Here is a 16,361-nt window from a genome sequence, read left to right on the forward strand (position 1 = left end):
AAGTTTTTATTTTTATTTTAGAAAAGTTTTGACTATTACCTCAAAAAACAAGGAATATCTGCAGTATTTGAACCAGTGCTGGTTGTAGTTGAAGGTTGGTCACGGAAAACCTATTTATTTATTTATTAACTGTCTCTTAAAACTGGTCTTCCCAACACTGCTTTTAATAATAAAAAGTACAATTCAGGATCAAACAAATTATAAACTCCTGAAGCGTAAACAATTTTTACAATAAGGTAGTTAAAATAAAATACGATTTCAAATCTTTTTAACAGCAGCAAATACTGTAAAATATTTTCAGTTAAAAACCAGGGAGAATAAATGAGCTGTAAAGCAGCCACAGACGAGGCCAGTGGTATATTTCTCAAGGGTTTTTCCCCCCAAAGCGAGGGGCCATTACTGAGAAGGCTCCGTCTCTAGTGTCTGCCAACCTTACTGATCTCAGTGGTGGGCAGGGCGTAGGGCCTACATGAAGCTAATCTCAATACACGGGCAGGTTGATACGGGAGCGGACAGCCCTTCAGATACCTTGGACCCAAACCATTTAAGATGGAAAGGTCAAAACCACCTCTTTGAATTGGACCTGGAAACACGTTGGCAACCAATTCAGCTGGTACAGAATTGGTGGTAATTCGAGCTGACTGTCCAGCCCCAACAAGTGCACGCGTGGCCATATTCTATCCCAGCTGAAGTTTAAAAGTTGTTGTCAAAGGCAGAGCATTATAGTGGTCTCCTCTAGATGTAACTAAGCTTTCTCTAGGCAGGATCATGACTTGCGTACCAACTGAAATGGGAAGTGGGATGGAAAGTCCAGTGCTAGATAAAGATCCGTGTGAACGTACAAAGCTGCCTTCTGAGTCGATATTCTACTCCATTTACTTGAATATTGTTTATCTCGAATGTCAATGGATTTCCAAGATCTCGGACATAGAGGCCTTTTCTCAGCGTTGTTACTTCACCTCCTTTCCCAGGAAATGGCTGGGTTCACACAACGTGCTAACCCACCATGGGTTAGCGTGCTGTCTGAACGCAGCGCATTTTCAGCAGGGTGGCTTGTTAACCGTGCAGTGTGTTTTATTTTTTCTCAAACAAACCGCCTTGAGAACCCATGGTTTGTTGTTGGGCTGTTCAGGGTGTTTAACAAGCCATACTTGCAGGGCTAACGAGCAAGCCTGAGGAAAACGCGCTGCGTTCAGACAGCACGGTAACCCGGCCTTGTGGAAAACATGCTGTGTTCTGATCTAGTCTTCTCTACTGGGATCTGTCACCAAGTCTTTGCTAGGAGAGCACAAGTGGAGCTGAGCCAAGATAATTTGGTGCAGAGACAGAACTTCCCAATAATATATATATCCATACTTTATTTATTTATCTATTGCATTTCTCTACCGCCCAATAGCAGAAGCTCTCTGGGCAGTTCACAAGAATTAAAACCATCAAGTGCAATTTAAAGTATAAAACTTAAACCAAAATTTAAAACCACAATCGAAAAGTACAACCAGAAAAATCAACAACCGAGCAGCAATGCAGAGATTTAAAATACAGTTTGTTTATTTATTTATTACATTTTTATACCGCCCAATAGCCAAAGCTCTCTGGGCGGTTCACAAAAATTAAAATCATGAGGAGCATAAAAAACAACCAACGCTCTAAAAACACAAATACAAAATACAATATAAAAATTAAACATACAGATTTAAAACAGCAAGGTTAAAAGATGGTAAAATGTTTAAATACTGGGAAAATAAGGTCTTTACTGGGAAAATAAGGTCTTTACTGGGAAAATACTGGGAAAATAAGGTCTTTACCTGGCGTCGAAAAGAATTTTACCTAGGGAGGTTGTGGGCTCTCCCACACTAGAGGCTTTCAAGAGGCAGCTGGACAACCATCTGTCAGGGATGCTTTAGGGTGGATTCCTGCACTGAGCAGGGGGTTGGACTCGATGGCTTTGTAGGCCCCTTCCAACTCTGCTGATTCTATGATTCTATGAATATACATACCTACGTTTTGCCTTGCAAAATAATAGGAAGCACAAGAATTCTCTACCAAGAATTTCCTGGTAAAGTTGTCTGTGATCTGCTTTGTCTCTCACCTTGCTGCCCTTGAACACCCAAAATCTGTATTTAATGAATTAAGAAACCAAAGTACCCCTCCGCCCCCCGCAGGGGAGTCTAACCTCTGCATGATTCTCTGCTCTGGCTTAGTCTCCCTCCACTCAGACTCCAGTGAGGCCTCACAGTTGTGCCTGATGCAAAGATTCAGCAGAGTTCTCCACAGTGAGGAGAGGCTGTGTGTTTCATCTCTGTATGAGTCGCTGCTCTGGGCTTGCCTCCTTCCAGTCAGATTCTCACAATCCATAACGAAAACCCACACTTTTGACCCTCCCCTGTTTGCAAGTTGGACTAAAAGGAAACTTTTCCGGGCCCTGTAGTTTGCAAGGCCCTGCGTCCTGTCTGGTTGTATCCGTCTGATGGGAACGGAAGCCCCCTGCCCCACCAGTGAGCTCAAGTTGCCAAGCGCTCACGCAGAGCAGCGTATATGTCCGTTCCGCGACGAGTTCTGGTTTGTCTTCTAGTCTCACGCTGAAGAGCTGGCGAGAGAAAGCGGCTTGCGCCAGTGCGCCGAGCGCGACCTGCACGAAGCTGCACACAGGCTGCAGGTGGCTCACGGGGAGATCCGTAGGCTGACGGAGCAGCTGGACGCGCAGAGGAGAGGACAGGGCGAGTTGGGTGAGTTCCAGTCAAATGGTATCGGACTTCCTTCTTTTACAGAACGCTACGAACTGCCTTGTTTTCTGTGGCGTTGTCGTGTTTCTCAAAACCTCCCGCCTGCTTGGGAGACAGTGATGAGGTCTGCCACATAACCCACAAAGCTTTATTCAGGCAATCAACATCTCTTATTTATTTATTTATTTATTTATTTATTGCATTTTTATACCGCCCAATAGCCGAAGCTCTCTGGGCGGTTCACAAAAATGAAAACCATGAAGAGCATAAAAACAACCAACAATTTAAAAACACAAATAACAAAATACAGTATAAAAAGCACAACCAGGATAAAAACCACGCAGCACAATTGATATAAGATTAAAATACAGAGTTAGAACAGTAAAATTTAAATTTAAGTTAAAATTAAGTGTTAAAATACTGAGAGAATAAAAAGGTCTTCAGCTGGCGACGAAAGCAGTACAGTGTAGGCGCCAGGCGGACCTCTCTGGGGAGCTCATTCCACAACCGGGGTGCCCCAGCGGAGAAAGCCCTCCTCCTAGTAGCCACCTGCCTCACTTCCTTTGGCAGGGGCTCACGGAGAAGGACCCCTGTGGATGATCTTAAAGTCCAGGCAGGTACATATGGGAGGAGGCGTTCCTTCAAATAATCTGGCCCCAAACCGTTTAGGGCTTTAAATGTCAATACCAACACTTTGAATCGGGCCCTGACCTGGACTGGCAGCCAATGAAGTTGTAGAAGGGCTGGCGTAATGTGATCTCGCCGGCCAGTCCCTGTTAGTAGGCGGGCTGCCCTGTTTTGTACCAGCTGATGTTTCTGGACTGTTTTCTCTTCCCCCCTGAAGAGAGTCCAACCTCTAGGAACTTTCCTGTAGGCAAAACTATGCAAACTAAGCGAGACAATTGTCCTTTCAAGAAAAAGGGAAAGCCTTTTCCCAGAACAATTTAACTTCAAGGAGGCTGGTTCTGAAGAAGCCTTTGGCAAGAAGCTAGCCGGGCTGACCTTCTCTCACCTTCCTTTAGGGTTAGGGTTAGGGTCCGCAGCGGACTCTAGGATCAGCTAGTCCTGAGGTGCCCTCCCCCTCTGAAGAATACTGATTTTCCACAGACTGTGTGTTGTTAACGTTTTCAATGATAAGGTCTGGCAAAGGTTCATCCCCAGCTGATGAAGAGCCCGTGAGAGTCCAGTCCTCCACTCCCCATGTAGGCTGGCATGGAATCCAGTTTGAAGACCACGATTTAGTCATTGATTAATTGATTACAGTTAATTAATATGCTACCTTTCAGGCTACAAATCCTACCAAGGCAGCTTTCAAATAACATACAAATAATCACATGAACAATGTTAGGAAATAAAAGAAACAGGCAAATGAAAACCCTCCAGAACTTTCCCACCGGACTCTTGGTGGAAGGTGGCCCTGGTGGCAGAGAGAGTCCAGCTGGAACAGGAGTGGGTGTGTTTGGTATTATGTATCTGCGTGAGATACTAATTCCCTTCTATTTGTTACTGGTTAGGCCTCACCTTGAGTACTGAGTCCAGTTCTGGGCACCACACTTCAAGGAGGATGCAGACAAGCTGGAAGGGGTCTAGGGGAGGGCAACGAGGATGATCAGGGGTCTGCAAACAAAGCCCTATGAGGAGAGTCTGAAAGGACTGGGCCTGTTTAGCCTTGAGAAGAGAAGACTGATGGGAGACATGATAGCACTCTTCAAGGACTTGAAAGGTTGTCACACAGAGGAGGGCCAGGATCTCTTCTCGATTCTCCCAGAGTGCAGGACACGGAATAATGGGCTCAAGTGACAGGAAGCCAAATTCTGGCTGGATATCAGGAAAAACGTCCTGACTGTTAGAGCAGTATGACAATAGAACCAATGACCTAGGCTCTCCCACCCTAGAGGCCTTCAAGATGCAGCTGGACAACCATAGGTCAGTCAGTCAATTTATTGTGTTACAAGCAGTTAGCCATTATACACAAGTTATAAAAGAGAACAGTTTACAATAAAAATAATTGAGCATCATAAAAGGGGTCACTACCCAAACCCTTCATGCGTTGTGTAGAATGTATCTGCATAGACTTAGCTAAACATTTTGACACTCTAAAAGATTTTTTTTTTTTTTTGCATCTGATAACAAATAACAAACTTTAGCATGTGATGAGGAGCCCTTCAGCGATTTTAGCAAAGGAGAAATGTATATATTTCTAAGATCATTATACATAGGACATTCAAGCAAAACATGAATTAAGTCTTCGACAGAGACTGCATTACATCCACATACTCTGTCTTTAATTGGTAATTTCTTATATGACAGCCATAGGTCAGGGATGATTTAAGGTGGATTCCTGCATTGATTAGGGGGTTGGACTCAATGGCCTTATAGGCCCCTTCCAGCTCAACTATTCTATGATTCTATGATCTCTCCCTTGGATTCCTTCCCACATAGGTGTTGTTGGTACGTGGCCCAGTATGTGTGTGTGTGTGTAGAGTCCAACCAGGGCAGGCTCTGAGGTCTTCTTTGCCTGCCTCTCTCCCTGTCTTTTCTGGAATCCTTCCCACAAGGAAGTTGGTGGTAGATGGCCCCTGTAGGGAAAAGGAAAACCAATTTTAAAGATTAACTTCAAAAATTCGCTATTAACCAAATGGAATTTGTCACTGCAAAGATGTGCTTGGGGAGTTCGCTAACATCGCTGGCTTTGAAAGGCAATTAGACATCTATCCATGGCGGATAGGGCGATCAATAGTTCAAAGCCATGATGTGGCTACGTGCCCCCTCCAGGATCACAGGCAGCATTCCTCGGGGCACCAGTCACTTGGGATCAACTGCAGCAGAGGGCTGTTGTGGGCTTCCCACAGGCGTCTGGTTGGCCACCATGGAAAGTTGGCTGCTGGATTGGACAGGCCATCAGTGCGATCCACCAGGGCACCTCTGACCTCCTTGTTTCTAGGAGTTTCTTCCTGGAGATTTGCAGCTGCCTAAACGCCTTTCTCTTAGGGCAGATGGTCTTGCAAAACCACAGTAGAGCAAGTCCCAGTTGCTCCGCCTGGCATGATCCGACACCCCCCACCCGCCCCGGTCCTGCTCTGGATCAATCAATATCTTTTCTAGGGCAGCTTCTGCATCACAGGACACGTTCTCAGCAACGTGTCTCAGCCTCCCGACAACGCTGCGCCTCCTGATCACAGGCAAAGCTGTGATCCGCCGGATTCCTTTTCTGGATGAGCCTTGAGTGCACCGAGCCAGTGAGGAAATTGCGATGATTTGCAAAGCATCTTAAGGACCTGTTTGTGTATCGGTAACTTTTATTGTCTTACGTTTCAAGTCTTTCCGCGGCATTCTGTGATTCAAGGTCCCTTCTGCATTAATGTGAGGCAGAGATTTTAGATTTTTTGGGTTAATCTGGGCTGACTTAATAAGACTTGTTTGTGTTTTAAAATGTGTGAAACCTGTTGTAATAGATTCCTTCTTTAAAATAAATAAATAAATCTGGATTCCAGATTTGTTTTAGGAATGAAGAGGTCAATTCCATGGTACCTTTTCCTAGATTGCCATAAATTGTTGAAGATGTATAACCATTACTAAGATTTTATTTTAACCCTCTTATGCTTGGGAAAAAAGTCCTTTATTAATGTGGCATTAAGAGTCAAAGTCAATCATCTTGCTATTGTTATTGTCACACTTCTAAATATGTATACATTTGTAAGTTATTCGGGTTTACTGTCAGAGATATGAAAGTGTATTAGGGATGATTGTTTAGAAGTTGGATCTGTAACAAAATGTTGCAGTGTAGAATGCTACTGTTCAGGGTTTCAGCCAGTCAGCCATGTCCTCTTCTAGGTAACTCCATTACATTCCCTCCACCCTCATCCCAAAATAATGTTCTGTGGCCACTGAACATGTTCAGTCCTTATTGGAGGGAGTTTATTTCTTAGTGGTCCTATACTTACAACAGTCCTGTTGGCACTCAGCAACGGAGTTCATCATTAGAAGGAATGCCAACATGGAGCGCACCTATGCAAGGATAGGATCTGATAAATGAGAATGTGTGTTGCTGGATGAGCTTTTCACCATGCGGCGGACATTTAGGAATCCCAATTCCTTCCATGTGGGGTGTGTGTTGTTTTATCTTTCACTGGGGTCCGGTCTTCCCGTAGTGGCATTTAGTGAAATCTGCAAATGTCTACAGAGAGAGAGAGAGATTGTGTGTGTGTGTTGTGAGGTGTTTCAGTCAAACACCTGATGCATTATTTTATTGATTATTATTTATTACAACATTTGTGTAGGACCTTTTCTTCTGCCACCCCCAGACTGTGGAATGCCCTTCCGGTGGAGATTCGTCGACTTAACTCTCTCTCTGAGTTTAAGACAGCTTTAAAGGCTACCCTCTTCCGGCCGGCCTACCCAGATGAATTTTAAACCAAGAATTTTAAGATGTCTTGATTGTTATTTTGATATTGTATTGGTTTTATATGCTCTTTTAATTAATTTTATGTATTTGATTTATATTGTATTGATGTACTAATGTTGTTCCCCACCTCGATCCAAAGGGAGAGGAGGGGAATAATAATAATAATTATTATTATTATTTATTAAAACATTCATATCCCACCCTATATCATTGGGATCTCAGCGCGGCATACAGAGAAAATCAATTCAAGCAGTGTGAAACAATAAATAATTTGCACAGCTGAAACGTATTACTAATACCAGTAAAAAATTTAAACAATAAAATAATTAAACGATGTGCAGCTTTAGGCAAATCTAGCCCTCAAAGGCTTTGATAAAAAGCCACGTTTTAACTTGGCCCCCAAATGAAGCCAGTGTCTGCGCCAGTCGGGCCTCCAAGGGGAGGGCGTTCCACAGCCGGGGTGCCACGAGAGAGAAAGCGTTCAGGACAGTTCCGACCCCTTTTGCACAGGAAGAGAAAATATACCCGGTGCTTTTTGCGCACGGTGGCTGAATGTCTTTTGTTGCGTCTGTTTGTGTCTCAAACGTAAGTTAAGGATTCTTTGCACTGTTACTGGGTGTGATGGACTACCATTCCCATGACACCCATTCTAGCTAAGGATGATGGGAATTGTAGTGACTGGAGGGGGAAGGCTGCATTGACTGTGATCCGTCTGATCAGGGATTGCTTGGACAGCTTCTTGTAGCTGACTGGGTAAATGTTTAGGAATCGGAGTGGCAGTAACCTATAGTGTTTCCCCCAATAAAATCAACCATTTTGTTCTCTTGATTTTGTTCCCATCAGTTCCACCAACGGCGGAGACCTTGAAAGAAGAGACGGAGAAGGTGAAAGAGAGCGGTAAGTTGCATGCTGACCGATCAACTTAGCATATTTTCAGCAATGAGAATATCCTGGCTGAATCGGCTATCAAGATTTGTTTATTTATTTATTTCATTTTTATACCGCCCAATAGCCGAAGCTCTCTGGGCGGTTCACACTTGCTTCTAGGAGACTATCAGCTTCAGCTGGTACGCCAGCTGCACCCCTTCTTAGAGTCAGAAGACCTAAAGACAGTAGAGCACACGCTGGTAACCTCAAGGCTTGACTTCTGCAATGCGCTCTCCATAGGGCTACCATTGTACCTAGTTCGGAAACTTCAACTAGTTCAGGATATGGCAGCCAGGTTGGTCACCGGTACATCTAGGGGTGAGCACATTACCCCAACATTAAAGTCACTCCACTGGCTGCCAATTAGTTTCCGGGCAAAGTACAAAGTGTTGGTCATTACCCTCAAAGCCCTAAATGGTTTGGGTCCAGGCTACCTGCGAGATCGCCTTCTCCTATATAGTCCGCCCCGCACACTCAGGTCCTCTGGGGTGAACTTACTTCAGTCAGCTAAAACTAGGCTGACATCAGTTTCCCAGAAGACCTTTTCTTCTGTCGCCCCCAGATTGTGGAATGGCCTGCCGGAGGAGATTTGTAAAATTAACTCTCTGTGTGATTTTAAGGCACCTTTAAAGACTAGCCTTTTCCGGCAGGCCTATCCAGATCAATGTAAAATCAAGAATTTTTAAGATGTATTGATTCCTGTTCTAACGTTGTTCCCCGCCTCGATCCAAAGGGAGAGGTGGGTAATAAATAAATAAAATTATTATTATTATTATTATTATTATTATTATTATTATTATTATTATTATGAGACAACAGGACAGGAAGGCAACGTCCCCTGCGGTCTCCTTTCACTCCCTCCCCAGCCTGGCCTGCTGCACCTGCAACAAAATGTTGCAGCGTGACCTCAGCTCCTGTTCTGGGTTCCTACCAGCCAAATATGTCCCCCTCCAGGATGTTGTAAAGCTATAAGGAACTCAGTCAGGGCACTTCGCTCCCCAACAACACCCGCCGTTTTCCAGGATTGATTTATTTCATGTCTATACTCTCCCAATAGCTGAAGCTCTCAGGCCGTTTCACAAAAATTAGAACCATAAGATACAGCTTTTGCTTTTTCCAAATGATGCTCAACGTTCTACTGAGCAGGCTGTGGGGTTGTTGTTCTCTGCCTCTTAGAGGTTTTTTTTGTTTTAAAGTGATTTATTTATTTATTTGTATTTGTACAAACCTTGGGGCGCTCCTGAGAATGCAGGTATCTTCCTCTTGTTTCTCAGGGACCTGGTATATAGTTAAAAACATTAAAAAAAACAAGCTAGCAAATGGGAAGGCAGGTTGGGACTATGCTCCCCGGCTCATAGTTTTGTGGTTGCCTTTAGAAATGTCTGAGCTACAGAAGGCCCAAGAGCACAATATCCGACTGGACAAAGAAATCCTGGCGTTGCGCAACAGGGTCCGATTTCTTGACTCGGAGAGAAAAATATTCTTGGAACGGGTAAGTCTGGGACGCTACAGCTCAGCCTGGGTCGGCAGCACTTGGAATTGGGCAGAGAGCCCTGTTGATAGCCAAGGAAGCTCTTTTAAAATTGGAAAGAGAAGTTCTGAGTGAGCCGTCCTAGTTGGCGTCTGGGTAGCTGCGTTTCACAGGAAGCCTAGATTCTAGGCAGTCTTCAAAGGCAGCCCCACGCAGAACACAGTGCAGGAATCCATGGGTGCACAACCCACATCTGGTGTGGCCTACCGCTTTCCCCCACAGTCCAGGCGATCAGCTGGGCAGCAAGGGAAAAATGCTGCTCTAGCATTCCTACTGACCGCGATCTCGCTGGGAATCGTTGGGAGATAAGAGAGGAATTACCTTCCCTTCCCCCACAACGATCCCTAGATCTCAGCAGGCAGGGAGGGGAGGCTGAAACCGTCCCATTACTGCACGTTCAGGTGCGTGGGAAGAAGAACAGAAGATGCACCGAGGGTCCACCTAGTCCAGCACTCTGTTCACACGGTGGCCAAACAGCTGTCGACCAGGGACCCACAAGCAGGACATGAGTGCAGCAGCACCCTCCCACCCATGTTCCCCTGGTGTATGTAGAGGCTTACTGCCTCTGATGCTGGAGTGGGTGTGTTAGGGCAACCAGGATGATCAGGGGTCTGGAAACAAAGCCCTATGAGGAGAGACTGAAAGAACTGGGCCTGTTGAGCCTGGAGAAGAGAAGGCTGAGGGGAGACATGATAGCACTCTTCAAAGACTTGAAAGGTTGTCACACAGAGGAGGGCCAGGATCTCTTCTCAATCCTCCCAGAGTGCAGGACACGGAATAACGGACTCAAGTGACAGGAAGCCGGATTCCGGCTTGACATCAGGAAAAACTTCCTGATGGTTAGAGCAGTACGACAATGGAACCAGTTATGTAGGGAGGTGGTGGGCTCTCCCACACTAGAGGCCTTCAAGGGGCAGCTGGAGAACCACCTGTCAGGTATGCTTTAGGGTGGACTCCTGCACTGAGCAGGGGTTGGACTCGATGGCCTTATAGGCCCCTTCCAACTCTTCTATGATTCTATGTACACACACAAACGTGTGTGGCTCTCGGTCTCCCAGCCAATGCCAGATGTGGCCCTCAGAGCTGAAAAGGTTGCGCGCCTCTGCAGTCATCGAAGCGGGAGATTGCCGTGATCCGCTGCACCGCACTGCTTCCCTCAGCCTGAGCTGCGGTTTAGGGTTACATGAGCTTTGGCCCCAGTTAAAGGGAAGGGAGAGGGAGAATTTGCGTGGGATAAGAGGAGGAAGAAGTGGGTTGGTCCCAGGGGCTGTCTAAACGTCGCCTTTGCCCCAGGGGGGCTCCGAGTCTGCACCGTGTAAGTTACACGACGCAGCCGTCGATTCGGAGCCGCCCCGGAGTGCAGAGCCGAAGATGCGCAGCAGAACACTTGGGTCTTGCCCCGTCGTTTGTCCTCATTCCGGCGTTGCGCCGGGGTCTTTCCCGGGCAGAAGGCGACCTCCCATTGGTTGCCAGGGGGATGGGTCGGGCCCAGCGAGCCTAATGCCTTCCGGAAAGCCCACGCTGCCTCCCCGAGTGGGGATTGTTCGCTGCCACCCTGCAGCACCGGTTTGGTGGCGGAGCTGTGTCAACTTGGCACCGTGAAGCCAGCCTCCTAGTCCTAACCATGGTTAGGCGATCAGGGGTGTTTTAAATCTTGTCCCCAATGTTATTTAACATCTATATGAAGCCGTTGGGAGCGGTCATTAGGGGATTTGGAGCTAAATGCCATCAATACGCTGATGACACGCAGCTCTATCTCCCTGTGACAACTGAATCAGGTGAGGCTGTGCAGGTCCTGGACCAGTGCCTAGACTCAGTGATGGGCTGGAGCAGGGCCAATAAACTGAGACTGAATCCTGGCAAGACGGAAGCCCTGTGGGTGAGTGGTTTCCGAGTCCGGGAGACAGGCTCATTGCCTGTTCTGGATGGGGTTGCTCTGCCTCTGAAAGAACAGGTTCGTAGTTTGGGGGTACTCTTAGACCCATTTCTGTCGTTGGAGGCTCAAGTAGCCGCCACGGCTCGGAGTGCCTTTTACCATCTTCGGTTGGTTCGCCAACTACGGCCTCTCCTGGACAGGGATAGCTTGACCACAGTGGTACAGGCATTGGTAACCTCAAGATTGGATTACTGCAAGGCGCTCTATGTGGGGCTGCCCTTGAAGCTGCTCCGGAAGCTGGAGCTAGTGCAGAACGCTGCAGCTCGGCTGTTGTCTGGAGCTGCCCTTTTCCAGCATGTAACTCCTCTGCTGAGGGAACTGCACTGGCTGCCTATTCATAGAATCATAGAATAGCAGAGTTGGAAGGGGCCTACAAGGCCATCGAGTCCAACCCCCTGCTCAATGCAGGAATCCACCCTAAAGCATCCCTGACAGATGGTTGTCCAGCTGTCACTACCGGGCCAGGTTGAAGGTTCTTGTACTTGTGTACAAAGGCCTAAACAACTTGGGACCAGGATACCTGAGAGAGCGCCTTCTCCCCTACCAACCTGCCTGGTCACTGAGGTCATCCGAGGGCCTGCTCCTGGTGGTTCCACCTAGATCCATCCTCCGATTGGAATCCACCAGGGGAAGAGCCTTCAGCGTGGCGGCCCCCCTCCTGTGGAATTCCCTGCCTCTGGAGGTCAGTCAGGCGCCAACCTTGTCCTCCTTTCGGCGCCTCCTGAAAACATCTTTATTCCAAGAAGCCTTTCTTTAACATGCAGCCTTGGATTTCTGTTTTTGCTTCTTTTTAAATTTTGTTTTAACTGTTTTTATTCTGTTTTTATTTTCATTTTACCTTGTACACCGCTCTGAAATTTTTCAATGGGGAGTGGTATATAAATATTCTAAATAAATAATAAATAAATAAATGCCAGGGAAGTCTCCTGTGTTTTCAGATTCCACCAAATCATTCTGAATGGGGGAAACCCCATGAGGCCGTGAAGAGCCCCAAGGGATCTTTCTAACCGGGGTGGGGTGGGGGGAACGGGCCCACGGGATGCTGGGCGAGTTCCGCTGTCAGTTATTTTGACTCAGCCCCCTTTGGGAAAGCTCAGTTCTCATTGGAAACAAGAAGGCAGGATTGAGGCTTTCTCAGCCCCTTCCTTCCGGGTGAAGCCGTTGGAAGCTTGAATTTATTTCCTTTGGGGGGCATTTAAGGTCGAAAAGCTTGACGAGGAGATCCCCAAGTATCAGAAGTCTGAAGAGGAGCGGAGACATTTATTAGCTGAGATGGGTCAAGTCGAAGAGCTTGAAGTCTGCTTGTTGCAGGTATTTTCTTTTTTCAAATTTCCTCTCTCTTCTTTCCTCATCCCCTAAAGTGGTGGATACTCCACTTACTGTCAAAAAGTGGATTCCCCCTTTGTCTCTTCACAACAACCCTGTGAGGTAGGTTAGTCTGAGAGTCACTAGCTCACAATTACCCAGTAAGCCCTTTTGGCTGAGTGGAGGATTTGAACCTTGGTCTCTCCAGGTTCTATGACTTTCCACTACAACCCGGGGGGTGGGGGGTGGGGCAGGGGAAATTGCGTTTCCCTCCCGGCGCTTTGCCTCTTGCTCCTGTCCCACAATAAGGACTAGCAGCTTCCTCTTTCTTCACACGGGGAAGAAAGAGGAAGGAAGCAACGACCACGTGGCCCATTCGGTGTCTGTTTTTATCCCGCTGTTTCTCCTGCACACAGCAGGAAATGGCGGCAAGTTTCATCTCAGCCCCCAAAAGTCCGGATTTTCCGGGTCTTTTTTTGTGATGGAAAAACCAGCAGACGGAGCAGGATGTTGTGAAAAAGACCTGTGAACGTCCGTGAGTGGGCAGTGACGGGCGTGCTATAAAACGCTCATCTGATGATGATGCACATCACATGAGCATGGTGCTTTTCTCCCAGTCAGGGTCAAGAGGTAAGGGCAGGGTGCAGTTTGGAAGTGGGAATGACCACGGTCTTCCTTGCCCACCATCTGCCAGGGATGCTTTATGGTAGATTCCTGCACTGAGCAGTGGGTTGGACTTGATGGCCTTAGAGGCCCCTTCCAACTCTACTATTCTATAATCCTATGTTTTTATGATTCATTTCCCTCCTGCTCTCTGTTCCTTCTGATGCTTTAGTCCTAGACTTAGCAACATATGACTAGTAACCCCACCACTTCTTAGATTTTTGGTGGAGTCGCTCCTGTTCCATAGGGGTGATCTGCCTTCTGTACCACCTTAAATGCATCGATTCTGCATTCCACCATTATAAAGCAGTAATTGGGTGTGTGTGTGTGTCACTCTAACATTCATAAAATCAAAAATGTTTCACCAATCTTGCTGAAATTTACATGTGCCAGAAAGAAATGTTGGTTTTACATACCCTGAAAATTTCAAGAAGATTGGTGAAAGATTGAGGGAAGGAGAGCAGTTTAAAGAACAAAAGGGGAAAAAAAGCTCTCTCTGAATCAAAATGACTCTGATAACATAGGGTGGCGAGGATATGTGCTCACGATTTCTGAAGTCAGGAAATGCTTAGTAATTAATCCAGTGGTGGGGTCTTCTTCCTCCTTCCTTGTAGTTGGTGGAATGGCTTTTCTTTTTTAAAAAAATCCCTTCGGTTGATTTTTAATGAATATTTCTTTGCCCCATTAGAGTGAATACAAAGGCCGGCTTCACCCATAGCGCGACACATGCTCAGTAGTGTCGCTCTCCCCCTCCCTCCTGTCTCAGATAGATGTACGCTGAAACTACAATGGCCACCTGGCTCCTCTAGCAGTCATTTACTTAGTGGAATCATCATTCCTTTTGATTGTTGGGTTTTGCTTAAACCACTAGGCACCTGGTTTCAGACCCTAGCACAAGGAACATTAGAAGTGCCATGCTGCATCAGACCAAGGGTCCATCTAGTCCAGCACTCTGTTCACACAGTGGCCAACCAGCCATCGGCCAGGGATGAACAAGCAGGACATGGTGCAACGGCACCCTCCCACCCATGTTCCCCAGCAACTGGTGCACACAGGCTTACTGCCTCGGATACTGGAGAGAGCACACAACCATCAGGGCTAGGAGCCATTGAAAGCCTTCTCCTCCAGGAATTTATCCAACCCCCTTTTAAAGCCATCCAAATGGGTGGCCAACACTACATCTTGTGGTAGTGAGTTCCATAGTTTAGCTACGTGCTGTGTGAAGAAGTCCTTCCTTTTATTTGTTCTGGATCTCTCACCAATGAGTTTCATGGGATGACCCCATTGGGTTCTAGTACTTTGAGAGAGGGAGAAAAAGGTCTCCCCCTCCACCTTCTCCACACCAGGCATAATTTTGTACACCACTATCATGTCTCCCCTCAGCCTCCTCTTCCCCAAGCTAAACAATCCCAGTTGATGTAACCTTCCCTTGTAGGGGAGATGCTCCAGTCCCTTCTTCATTTGAGTTGCCCTTTTCTGCACTTTTCCCAGCTCTATGGAATTGAATGGGATTGAAACTTTAGTTCATAAGCAGCCCTGGCTTTCTGAGAAACCGACTCAGCCTGGTTCCACAGGGAAAGTACAGAGGGCTACATGCAATTTTCTGTGGGCAAACTTCCCCCTCCCTCCCTCCCTCCCTCCCCTGTGTAGACCCCCACCCACATGGGGGGCTGCGAGGAGGTGGGGGGAATCCATCCTGCCATTGGTCTCCGTTTGGGTAGCAGACGGATGTCGTTGGATACAACTGAGAGAGGCAGGTAAGATGACCTAAAGCTTATTTCTTTGGAAACCGCTAACCATAATTCATTACGTTGTTAACAATCAGTTAATGATGGAATAATTTCTCATCGATAGTTTTGTCACTTTTCCGATTGCCTTTGGCGTTCTTCCGGCAACGTCTTTGTGTTCTTCCCACACCGGTCACTCAAACGGGAGTTTCATGTAATTTTAGATATGAATAGGGTGTGTACGGGATGCCAACCGCTTCTGTTTCGAGACTGAAGATTCAGCCATTCTGGCTGGGAATGATAGGAGGTGTAGTCAAACTTCAAAGTGATCTTGATAGGCTGGAGCGCTGGGCTGAAAACAACAGAATGAAATTTAAAAGGGATAAATGCCAAGTTCTACATCTAGGAAATAGAAACCAAATGCACAGTTACAAGATGGGGGATACTTGGCTCAGCAATACTACAAATGAGAAGAATCTTGGAATTGTTGTAGATCACAAGCTGAATATGAGCCAAAAGTGCGATATGGCTGCAAGAAAGGCAAATGCTATTTTGGGCTGCATTAATAGAAGTATAGCTTCCAGAGGTACTGGTTCCTCTCTATTCGGCCCTGGTTAGGCCTCATCTAGAGTATTGCGTCCAGTTCTGGGCTCCACAATTCAAGAAGGACGCAGACAAGCTGGAGCGTGTTCAGAGGAGGGCAACCAGGATGATCAGGGGTCTGGAAACAAAGCCCTATGAAGACAGACTGAAAGAACTGGTCATGTTTAGCCTGGAGAAGAGAAGATTGAGGGGAGACATGATAGCACTCTTCAAATACTTAAAAGGTTGTCACACAGAGGAGGGCCAGGATCTCTCCTCGATCCTCCCAGAGTGCAGGACGCGGAATAACGGGCTCACATTAAAGGAAGCCAGATTCCAGCTGGACATCAGGAAAAACTTCCTGACCGTTAGAGCAGTACAATGGAACCAGTTACCTAGGGAGGTTGTGGGCTCTTCCACACTAGAGGCCTTCAAGAGGCAGCTGGACAACCCTCTGTCAGGGATGCTTTAGGGTGGATTCCTGCATTGAGCAGGGGGTTGGACTCGATGGCCTTGTAGGCCCCTTCCAACTCTGCTATTCTATGATTCTATGAAACCCATC

The 16,361-nt window shown here is 46.7% G+C and overlaps 1 protein-coding gene across 1 annotated transcript in view; it reads left to right on the top strand.

The window, feature by feature from the left end:
* Nucleotides 1-5,930: 5,930 nt before the first annotated feature.
* CCDC30 (coiled-coil domain containing 30) overlaps nucleotides 5,931-16,361 on the top strand; it is a 41,911-nt gene continuing 31,480 nt past the window's right edge. Inside the window, exons 1-4 of the mRNA XM_063145308.1 lie at nucleotides 5,931-6,015; nucleotides 7,972-8,025; nucleotides 9,432-9,547; nucleotides 12,723-12,833. Of these exons, the coding sequence (XP_063001378.1) occupies nucleotides 9,434-9,547; nucleotides 12,723-12,833 (225 nt within the window). The 5' untranslated portion in view covers nucleotides 5,931-6,015; nucleotides 7,972-8,025; nucleotides 9,432-9,433. The remainder of the gene's footprint in view (nucleotides 6,016-7,971; nucleotides 8,026-9,431; nucleotides 9,548-12,722; nucleotides 12,834-16,361) is intronic.

Source organism: Elgaria multicarinata, chromosome 20, assembly GCF_023053635.1.
Source record: "Elgaria multicarinata webbii isolate HBS135686 ecotype San Diego chromosome 20, rElgMul1.1.pri, whole genome shotgun sequence".
In the NCBI taxonomy this organism is placed as follows: Eukaryota; Metazoa; Chordata; class Lepidosauria; order Squamata; family Anguidae; genus Elgaria; species Elgaria multicarinata.